This window comes from Myotis brandtii, unplaced genomic scaffold (assembly GCF_000412655.1).
Source record: "Myotis brandtii unplaced genomic scaffold, ASM41265v1 scaffold329, whole genome shotgun sequence".
NCBI classification, from domain to species: domain Eukaryota; kingdom Metazoa; phylum Chordata; class Mammalia; order Chiroptera; family Vespertilionidae; genus Myotis; species Myotis brandtii.
This window is the reverse complement of record NW_005362676.1, coordinates 998,277-1,009,664: the sequence shown is the minus strand read 5'-3', so window position 1 is coordinate 1,009,664 and position 11,388 is coordinate 998,277. Positions and strand designations below refer to the sequence as shown.

Here is an 11,388-nt window from a genome sequence, read left to right as displayed (position 1 = left end):
GCTTCTCTCTCATCGATGTTTCTAACTCTCTATCCCTCTCCCTTCCTCTCTGTAAAAAATCAATAAAATACTTTAAAAAGTAAAAAAAAAAATAATAATAACTTCTTGCCCTGGCCAATTTGGGTCAGTGGTGAGAGCATCGGCCTGAGGACTGAAGGGTCCCGGGTTCGATTCCCGTTCGATTCCAGATCAAGGGCTCGTACCTGGATTGCAGGTTCAATCCCCGCCCTTCCCCCCAACCCCCACCGTCTCAGTGTGTGTGGGAAGCAACCAATCTATGTGTCTCTCACACATCGATGCTTCTCTCTCTCTCCCTCCCCTCCCTTCCACTCTTTCTAAAAAAAAATCAATGGGAAAAATATGCTCGGGTGAAAATTCACAAAAAAAAAAAAGAGGAAATGCCAGCTCTCAGATCTGATAGGACCCTGTCTTGCTTTGTCTCTGCCCACTTCCCCTTGGGGACTCTGAGGCCCAAGATCTGCCCCGTCTTTCCCTGCCCCGGGGGGTCCTGCTCCCAGGGGTCCCGGGTCCTTGGCTCCATAAGCTGGAAACTCGGTTCTGTTTTGCTTTCTGGGGGGTTGCGGGGTGGGGAGGGAGCGGGGTGGGGAGGGCTCCCTTCCTGCCGCTCCGCTGCCTGCCCAGCTTGCAGGCTCGGTGGGTGAGGCTGGGCATTTCTCCTTTACGGCCTTCATCTTCCTCAAAAGCTTGTGGGAACGTGGTTGGGTGCTGGTGTTCGAGTTGGGATTCCCCGTCGCTGTCGGAACGCGGCCCGGTCACCGCAGCCCACAGCGACGGGAGGGAGGCAGGGAGGCAGGGTGGGCTGCCTTGGGGGTTCGCCTGGACTGTTTCTTTTTAAAAAAAAAAATGGCCCTGGCCGGTGTGGCTCAGTGGATAGAGCATCAGACCAAAGGGTCCCAGGTTCGATTCCGGTCAAGGGCATGTACCTTGGTTGCGGGCACATCCCTAGTAGGGGGTGTGCAGGAGGCAGCTGATCGATGTTTCTCTCTGTCTCTCCCTCTCCCTAAAAGTCCATGGGAAAATAAAAATAAATGAAATTAAGTTAAACAGGGTGTTTTGCATGGTTTCATATGAATTTCTCTTTTTTAAAAAAATATATTTTATTGATTATGTTACAGAGAGGAAGGGAGAAGAATAGTTAGAAACATGGATGAGAGAGAAACATCGATCAGCTGCCTCCTGCACACCCCCTACTAGGGATGTGCCCGCAACCAAGGTACATGCCCTTGACCGGAATCGAACCTGGGACCCTTCAGTCCGCAGGCCGACGCTCTATCCACTGAGCCACAACGGTTAGGGCCGAATTTCTCTTGTGTAGTAGGTGAGGCTCAGCATGTTTTGGCATGTGTGACTCTGGTTATATCTACTTTCCTGTAACTTCCCGCGCGCCCCAAGGTTGTGGGTTCGATTCCCGGTCACGGCACAGACCTCGGTTGCTGGTAGGAGTTGGAAAGCCCCGGGTACTATCCTGAGTCAGGCTGGCCGCTGACCTGACGTGAACCCCGCTGCCCGTGTGCCGAAGCGGCCAGACCCCAGGGCAGGCGGTGTGGACATGGGCCGTGGGACCGCGTGGAGCTGCTCTCGGAAAGCAGGATCCAGAAGGGCCTGAGGCACCTTTGTCCGCGTTGAGCGAGAGGATTCAGTGCCCGCTGGCCGTTCTGAGCCAGGCAGCCGATGGCCAGGGTCATGGGCGAACATTTCCGTCGCTCGGGGTTTCAGCACAGGTCACAGTTCTCGGTAAAAGAATCCATGGTTCTCTCTCATCATGGATGTTTCTCTCTCTCCGTCCCTCTCCCTTCCTCTCTGAAATCAATTTTAAAAAATATATTAAAATAATACATTGGTGCCTCACTCTAAATGTCCCTCTGCGTTGCGATCGTGTCTTCCTTCCCCGGTGCCCAGCTTTGCCAATAGCGAGTTGAATCCGGTGCGAAATTTTGCTTGGTTAAGCTGGAAAGTATATATTTTCATTTAAAATAATTTTTTATTTTAAATAAAATTTCAGAGAGGAAGGAAGAGAGAGAGAAACATGGATCGGCTGCCTCCTGCACGCCCCCTGACTGGGGATGGAGCCCACAACCCGGGCATGTGCCCTGACCGGGAATCGAACCCTGACCTCCTGGTTCACAGGTCGATGCTCAACCCCTGAGCCACGTGGGCCGGGCTTGATTGTACTTTTTATCTCCAGGGAAAATAGCAGCTCTCTGCGTGCTACCCCGCTGCGGGATCAGTGTGTATACACATACACAGGGCTGGGCGAAAGTAGGCTCCCCAGCATAATCCAGAAGACAGTCCTTAGTAAATAAATAATAAGCCAGGAACCAGCTGTGTGTCTCGCGCACTCACGGCTGTCAATCTACTTGTGCCCACCCCGTAGCGCCATCCATCCGCCTTTGACATGGCGTCCCCAGGGGCCAGGTGGGGAGACCCACAGAGAGGCCGTCTGTCTGGGCTGCGAGGCTGGGCTGGGCTGGATGTGACGTGGCTGTTGTGTGTGAGGGAGCCAGGCCACCGCTGATCGCTGTCCCGATGCCGGGGGGTCCGAGGGGCCCGGCGTGATGGGGCTGGGCACCCGCCATCTGGAGCCGGGGAGGGATGACCTCGAGGGTCACCCTGGGGGTCACGCCGCCCTCCACGCCGTGAGCATCTTCCCCGAAGGAAGAAAGGCTTGGATTTCACCGTAATCCGACCCAGAGATGAAACTGCTGCGCAGGCTGAGCCTCTGGAGCCTGAGCTGGCAGAGGCGGCAGCGTCCCCCGCGGGGAAGGCCTGTCGAGTCCGGGCTGCGGTGGGTGAACCCCACGGGCCCAGGAGGGTGTGACCTGCGGGGAGGGTCCGTCCCCGTGGCCCCATCCCCGCACCCCTCCGGCTTCGGCCACATGGGGACGCGCTGGAGGATGTCCCGGGAAGGTCGTTAAACAGTGATGACCAGGTCAGTAGCATCCTAGAGTTGACTTGGGTGTGTTCTGCAGAGAACTGTGCGTTGATAGATACATTTTTATTTTATTTTGTTGTTGTTCTTATTTTCGTTCATCCCCCAAGGATATTTTCCCATTGAGTTTTAGAGAGAGTGGAAGGGAGAGGGAGAGACAGAGAGAAACACATCCATTGGTTGTCTCCTCCACAAGCCCTGACCAGGGCCCGGGCCCGGGAGGAGCCTGCAACCGAGGTACATGCCCTTGACCTGAATCGAACCCGGGACCCTTTGGTCTGCAGGCCGGCTTTCTATCCACTGAGCCAAACCGGCCAGGACGATAGATTTATTTTTACTGTCTGCCGCCCTGTGCGTGGAGATGACTGTGATTTTTAAATGTTATGGGTGTGGAAATAAGATCTGAGTGTCTTTTATAGGGTGTACAGGGAATGCCACAGATTTTGAATCGACTGACAGTATTTAGTCATGTTTTCTTTGGTGAGGATGAGAGAATTAAGTGTTGGATATATAAATATATAGATAGAGCCCAGCTGGCACGGTTCAGTGGTTGAGCATCGACCTATGAACCAGGAGGTCAGGGTTCGATTCCCGGTCAGGGCACATGCCTGGATTGCAGGCTCGAACCCCAGTGTCTCCCTTCCTCTCTGAAAACAATAAAAATATATTTTAAAGAAACAGAAACCTTTCTAATGATTCCCATGAGCCAGCAGTGATGGTGACGCTGTGTGCGCTTCCCTCCACCCAGGTGCCGGGGACATGGGCAGCAAACTGGCCACACCGGACGGTGACCCCGCCGGGCGGTGTCCTGGGACGGAAGACATTCACGCCGCATACAAGCGGGGCGACCCCAGCAGAGCCCGCCACCTGCTCAGGGAAGTCTGTGACGGGTGCGCCTCCCAGCGGGAAAAGGTAAGGTCCATGCCGGACCCTCCGGCCAGAACGGCGCACCCAGTGCGGCCGAACCCGATTATAGACCCAGATTATAGACACACATTATACTAACATCAAATTACTGGTGTTGGAAAAGGTAAGGTCCATGCCGGACCCTCCGGCCAGAAGGGGGCACCCGGCACGGCCTAACCCGATTATAGACCCAGATTGTAGACACACGTTATACTAACATCAAATTACTGGTGTGTGTGTGTGTTTTTAATATATTTCTATTGCTTTTAGAGAGGAAGGGAGTGGGAGAAGGAGAGAGAAACATCAATGATAAGAGAGGTTCATGGATCGGCTGCCTCCTGCACGCCCCCTACTGGGGATCGAGCTCACAGCCAGCACATGTGCCCTGACCAGGAATCGAACCGTGACCTCCTGGTTCAGAGGTTGCAAAGATCAATCACTGAGCCACTGGGGCTGGGCTGGAGTGGCTTTCTTTGCAGACGGGTTTGGGAGGTAGAGGTATTGGGGGGGTGGTGGGCCTCCTCATTTTGCACTTGTTTATGCTGTTGGAATTAATTTTTTTGGAGGGATTAATCCTCACCCGAGGATATTTTTCCATTGATTTTTAGAGAGAGTGGAGGAGAGAGGGAGAGACAGAGAGGAACATTGATGTGAGAGAGACACATCGATTGGTTGCCTCCTGCACGAGCCCCAACCTGGGCCTGGGCTGGGGAGGAGCCTGCAACCGAGGTACGTGCCCTTGACCGGAATCGAACCCAGGACCCTTTGGTCCGCAGGCCGACGCTCTATCCACTGAGCCAAACCAGCTAGGGCATGTTTTTTAAAAATATCTTTGAGTGAGGATTTTTTTTAAAAGGTCATCATTTTAAAGGTAATTAGTATTAACATAGCAATCATTGATGAACTCCTTTGCCTTTTTTGGGGCCATGTCTTGGAAATCGCATGTGCCTTCACACCCTCGGCACCTCTGGCCACATTTCAAGTCCTCAACAGCCGCGCGTGGCCAGGAGGGGGCGCCCTCCCACACAGCCCGGCTCTAGCCTTCCCCGTGGGCTTGGTAAAGCACGCAGAGGCGATTCTCTCGGCGATTTCCCACAGCGCTGGCCTCCCCGGGGTCCTGTTGCTGTTTGCTTTGACCAGGGCCAGCTCCTGAGCATCGCAGCGGCCTACGGGGACCTGGAGACCGTCCGCTATCTTCTCACCGAGAGGCAGGTGGCGCTGCCGACGGAGCCCACGGACGACAACCCCGCGGTGGTGGCGGCGCACTTCGGGCACACGGAGGTCGTGCAGGAATTGCTCGAGTCTTTCCGAGGTAAGTCCCACTCAGGGGACCCCTCTTCTTTAGGAATCAGACAGGCATTGGGGAAGGGGGGGCTGCACCCCAAAAGGCTTATTTCTTCTCACTTTTACCCATTTTGAGCTCCAGTGCTCACACTGTAGGCGTCTATGTGCCTTTTTATAAAATCTAATTGAGAATTCCCGTGGCCCGCTCTCCCCTTAGGTTCCCCTCTGATTTATATTTCGCATGAATGTGCTACATTTGTTCCAACGGTTGAGCCTATATTGATACATTACGACTCACCAAAGTCCACTCCAGGCCTCAGTCCTTTTTATCACTGAATCCTGTTACATGTTTTGGAAGTGCCGTGTGATGTTGCTTTTTTAGTAGCAATTGAATTTTTCTTCTGGGAGACTCAGGATGCTCTGGTCTCCTTTAATTTCCCACGGTGGCCTCGGATCTGCAATACCGTACAAGTGCAGGCATCGCTGCAATTATAGGCTGAGGCATTGCCTTACCAGTGGTCATTGAAAATGAGGATATTTTTTGGGGTGTAGGGCAGGCTTCAAGGTCATGCAACAGTGGTGCCACGCGGGGCCCTTTGCTTACAAGGGCCCCACACTTGGGTCCGACGCTCAACCGCTGAGCCACACCAACCCCGCACAGTATCTCATGCTCTGAATGCTGCCTTCCCTCCCTTGGCATTATGCGATGAGCAGGTGGGTTTGTAATAATATGCAGATTCAGAGGGACTGTTCCAGAAAACGCGATCAAACTCGGCAGAAGCAAATTCCATCTGGAAACAGGACAACTGGGTTTCACTGATGATCCAAGAGGGCGGTCAACGTAGGGGCCACCAGTGCCGTTTGGGGCCACTGTCCCTCTGCCCTTCTGTCTCCCGCCAGGTCCCTGCAGCCTCCAGCGGCTGCTGAACTGGATGCTGGCCCTGGCTTGTCAGCGAGGCCACCTGGGGCTGGTGAAACTCCTGGTCCTGACATACGGGGCCGACCCCGAGAGCTACGCGGTCAGGAAGAACGAGTTCCCTGTCATCGTGCGCTTACCCCTGTACGCGGCCATCAAGGCAGGTGAGTTCCGGCTCAGTCCTGCCCCTGGGAACTGGCATGGTTCTGAGATATGAAACAGTGTCTCCACCCTTACCCCCGCCTGTCAGTTACCTGCGTGGAGACATGAAAACTCCTGCTATTTGGTTTTTTGTTGGTTTGTTTGTTTAACATGTTTTTATTGCTTTCAGATAAGAAGGGAGAGTGAGAGGGAGAGAAACCTCAATGAGGAGAGAGAATCACTGATCAGCTGCCTCCTGCACGCCCCCTGCTGGGGATCGAGCGTACAACCCGGGCATCGAACCGGTGACCTCCTGGTTCATAGGTCGATGCTCGACCACTGAGCCACCAAATGTCTGCATCCTCCCTGATTCCTGCCCAGTGTCACCCCGTCAAGGGGATTTCAAGGACAGGGACCGGCTGTGGCCAGTGGCACCGTTGCAGGCGGTCCCGCAAAGGGCAGAGTCCCAGACACATTCGCACTGGTCGGTGGATCCGGGAGGTCACAGAGACGTTGAACCAGCACAAGTTGAACATGTTTCGTTTTACGTGGCGGTGTGCCTCGGCGCCCCCTCCTGGCCACGTGTGGTTGTTCAGGATGGGGGCGACTGTCTGAGACGTCCTGAGTGCCCCACGTCTGCCCCCCAGGGAATGAAGACATCGCCATCTTCCTGCTTCGCCATGGGGCTTTCTTCTGCTCCTACATCTTACTGGACAGTCCCGAACCCAGCAAACACCTGCTCCGGAGCTTCTTCATCGAGGCCAGTGCCTTGCCCAGCAGCTGTTCAGGGAAAGTGGTGAGTAGTCCCTGCCCGTGGATAAGCCGAGAGAGAAGACGGGAGACAGCCTGGCCGGTGTGGCTCAGTGGTTGAACGTCGCCCTATGAACGATGAGGTCACGGTTCCATTCCCAGTCAGGGCACATGCCTGGGTTACAAGCTCGATCCCCAGTAGGGGGCATGCAGGAGGCAGCTGATCCATGATTCTCTCTCATGATTGATGTTTTTTTCTCTCTCCCTCTCCTTTCCTCTCTGAAATCAATAAAAATATATTTTTAAAAAATTAACAAAGAAGACGGCATATAGCCCGGCCAGCATAGCTCAGTGGTTGAGCATCGACCTATGAACCAGGAGGTCACGGTTCCATTCCCGGTCAGGGCACATGCCCGGGGTTGGGGCCTCGATCCCCAGTAGGGGGCGTGCCGGAGGCGGCCGATCTGGCTCTCTGTTCTAGATAGATGGGCAGTTATTCCAGCAGAATTTGTACAATGAAGCTTTCTTGTCCCTGTGAATTGAAATGTCACCATCCTCACTTTCCCCCAAGATGTACCTGTGTGCCTGGTGAGGTCTCAGTACTGGTCTCCTGGCCTCTTAATCTGTTAATGCGAGTTTTCTATTTGCTATTTGATTTTTCTCAACACTATCTTGACTGCTACTATATACATATTTGTTCTTCCGTTTTGCGAATTTTTTGCAGCGACTGGATTGATGCTCATTTCTGTCCTTTAATGACATTGTGTCATTTTCTCCATGAAGGCCCCAGGCCTGTGTTGCTCATTTGTGTCTTCTTTATTGATTTAGGCGCTATTTGCATGGAAATATATAATTCTTTATTATCCCCTTTTCCGTCCGACCTGATGTTACTGGTCTGGAGAGAAGTTCTTTAGTTTCTTGTTTGTTGGTTTGGTTGCTTTTTAAAAATAATTTACTTTTATTCATTTCAGAGAGGAAGGGAGTGGGAGAGATATAGAAACATCAATGATGAGAATCATTGATCAGCTGCCTCCTGCACTCCCCCTACTGGGGATCGAGCCCGCAACCCGGGCATGTGCCCTAATTGGGATTCAAACCGTGATCTCCTGGTTCATAGGTCGATGCTCAACCACTGAGCCACACCGGCCGGGCTTCTCTTATTGAATCTAATAGTTTTTAGAAGAGTTCCTCTGGGGGGGTGGGGGGGGGTTAGGGATCGGATCAAGTCATCTGCAAATTGCAGACAGGTTTGTCTCTTCTAATATGTATACAACTTTTTTGAGTGGATGTCTTATTGTGAATAACTAGACATTTTGAAAGTGGAATCATTGTGATTATAGATCTGTCTGTCTTGTTCCTGATTTTAAAGGTCTTGCCTGCAACAAGTTAGGGGCATTTGCTGTAGATTTTCTGGAAAATAGACTATTGTTATATACAGGTAGTTTCCATGTTATTTCTTTTTGCTCAGAGCTTTTATTAGGAAAGTTTGCTGAATGATGTCAAACCCCATTTCTATATTTCTGGAGGTTTTCTGCTTTGTTTATTCCTGGAATGAATGAGGGTGATGGATGTTGGCTCTCTAACTTCTGTAATAAATGCTAATTGGCTTTTTTGCTGTTGAATTGGACCCACTGATATTTTATTGACCATTTTTTGCATCGGTAACGTTTCGCCGAACCGGTCTACAGTTTTGTGTTGTTTTTATGAGACGTTGCATAAGGCTACGTGAGTTTGACAAAACGACTTCGGGAACTTTCTGTCTTACTCAGGAAGTTTCATTAGAACTTGTATTGTTAAGGGTGACATTTAGCCCGGCCGGTGTGGCTCAGTGGTTGAGCATCTACCTAGGAACCAGGCGGTCTCGGTTCGATTCCCGGTCAAGGGCACATGCCCGGGTTGCGGGCTCGATCCCCAGTAGGGGGTGTGCAGGAGGCAGCCGATCCATGATTCTCTCTCATCATGGATGTTTCTATCTATCTCTCTCCTTCTCCCTTCCTCTCTGAAATCAATAAAAAATATATATATTTTAAAGAAAGAAGTAGTTGGCATCTACACTGAGTGGCCAGATTATTATGACCACCCCATCAGTACTTCATTGACACTTCCAAAAATACTGAACATTGAAAACTTCCTAAGCAAACACTCTCCAGGTTTTATTATTATTTGCATAATTAATTCACTTCATTGTACTGATGGGGTGGTCATAATAATCTGGCCACTCAGTGTATATCTGTGATGAGAGAAAGATATACCTGGCTTCCCTTCTCCTTGGCCCTTCGGTGTAGACTCCGAAGAGAAAATGAAACCGCAGAGCAGCTGGAGTCAGCAGGGCTCGCTGGGCTTCCCCAGAGCACCTGGGACTTTTTTCTTATTATTCAAGTGACATTCAAAAGGCGAGCACCTTGCAGGGGGAGTGTCCGGCTGCCCGGGTCTCGAACCTGGGACGGCACAGTCCTTCTAAGCTGCCAGCGGAAGGGAGGGTCCGTCCACAGGGTCCAGCGATGAGTCAGGAGCCAGAGGTAAGTGTTCCTGCCTCTCCAGGTGCCCTGGAGCCGGCATTTGGGGTTCGGAATGTCAGGCGAAGGCATGAGAAGGGTGCTTTGCCGCCATGTATGTACGAGGCCGGAAAACGCCCTTGACTTCACTGGCAGTGAAGTAGTTGTCTCGTTCTTGAGTGTGTGTGTTAACCTCACCCAAGGGTATTTTTTCTTTCATGTTATCCTCACCCAAGGGTATTTTTTTTTCCCCATTGATTTTTAGAGAGAGTGGAGGGGAATGAGGAGAGAGAGAGAGAGACATCAATGTGAGAGAAACACAATTGGTTGCCTCCCTCACACGCCCCACCGGGGCCAGGGATCGAACCTGCAACCCAGGAACGTGCCCTTGATGGGGAATCAAACCCGCCACCTCGCTCAGTGTGAGGGCTGGTGCTCTATCCACTGAGCGACACTAGCCAAGGCTATTTTTTTTCTGATTCTTTTTAGAGAGAGTGGAAGGGAGGGGGGGTGGGGAGAGAGAGACAGAGAGAGAGAGATGTGAGAGAGACACATCTGTTCGTTGCCTCCCTCACACGCTCCAGCCGTACCTGCAACCCAGGTACATGTCCTTAACCGGGAATTGAACCTGCGGCCCTTCTGTGCACAGTCCGATGCTCTATCCAAGACAGAGAGAGAGAGAGAGAGAGAGAGAGATGTGAGAGAGACACATCTGTTCGTTGCCTCCCTCACACGCTCCAGCCGTACCTGCAACCCAGGTACATGTCCTTAACCGGGAATTGAACCTGCGGCCCTTCCGTGCACAGTCCGATGCTCTATCCACTAGGCCACACTGGCCAAGGCGAGTTGGTATTTTTTTAATGTCATCGTGCTGCCTCTGTGGAGACAGGCCGGTGGAGCCCAGAGCCCTCCTGCATGTCTCCCTGCCTTGCATCGCCTGGTTCTCAGGCTTCTAGAACCTTCCTCGGACAGCAGAGAGGGGACTGCCGAGAAACCCCCGCGGATCTCCACTGTCCGCTGAGGTTTTTAGTGTGTGTGTTTTTGAATATGTTTTCATTGATGTCAGAGAGGACAGGAGAGGGAGAGAGGGGTAGAAACATCATTGATGAGAGAGAATCATCGAAGGATCCGCTGCCTCCTGCACGCCCCACACTGGGGATCGAGCCCGCAACCCAGGCGTGTGCCCCGACCGGGAATCGAACCGGGACCTCCTGGTTCGTAGCTTTGAGAGGGTGTAAAGACAGTGGTTCTCAACCTTCTGGCCCTTTAAATACAGTTCCTCATGTGGTGACCCAACCATAAAATTATTTTCGTTGCTTCTTCATCACTGTCATGTTGCTACTGTGATGAATCGTCATGTTAATATCTGATATGCAGGATGGTCTTAGGCGACCCCTGTGAAAGGGTCGTTCGACCGCCAAAGGGGTCGCGACCCACAGGTTGAGAACCGCTGGTGTAAGCGATGGGGCGGGTTCGGGGTCTGATGACTTAGCTCAGGAGTTGAAGACAAGACACGCACCGCCACCTCGTGGCCAGAGAGGGAAGTGCGGCACAGCAGCAGATTTTGAACAGCAAACTCATGGCCATTGACGGGTGTCTCCTCACCCAGCCGTCAGCCCGCGGGTGACACGGTCCCGTCTGGGGAGCGCTGACGTCTGTCTGTCTAACTCTCTGGCCCGCCCAGCCTCTCCGTGTGAAGTGGGCTCACCTCAAGCTGCCCTGGGTGGACATCGACTGGCTCATCGACATCTCCTGCCAGATCACGGAGCTGGACCTGTCGGCCAACTGCCTGGCCTCCCTCCCGTCTGTCGTCCCCTGGGGGCTCATCAACCTGCGGAAGCTGAACCTCTCGGACAACCACCTGGCCGAGCTGCCCGGCGTGCAGTCCTCCGACGAAATCATCTGCTCCAGGTGGGCCCCCGTCGTGGCCGGGGCGCGGGGGGAGG

At 52.7% G+C, this 11,388-nt stretch overlaps 1 protein-coding gene across 1 annotated transcript in view; it reads left to right on the top strand.

Annotated features, from left to right (window-relative positions):
• Nucleotides 1-2,897: 2,897 nt before the first annotated feature.
• Nucleotides 2,898-11,388, top strand: part of LRRK1 (leucine-rich repeat kinase 1) — a 46,144-nt gene continuing 37,653 nt past the window's right edge. The window contains exons 1-6 of the mRNA XM_014543572.1: nucleotides 2,898-2,928; nucleotides 3,699-3,862; nucleotides 4,997-5,168; nucleotides 6,041-6,220; nucleotides 6,845-6,993; nucleotides 11,127-11,353. Of these exons, the coding sequence (XP_014399058.1) occupies nucleotides 2,898-2,928; nucleotides 3,699-3,862; nucleotides 4,997-5,168; nucleotides 6,041-6,220; nucleotides 6,845-6,993; nucleotides 11,127-11,353 (923 nt within the window). The remainder of the gene's footprint in view (nucleotides 2,929-3,698; nucleotides 3,863-4,996; nucleotides 5,169-6,040; nucleotides 6,221-6,844; nucleotides 6,994-11,126; nucleotides 11,354-11,388) is intronic.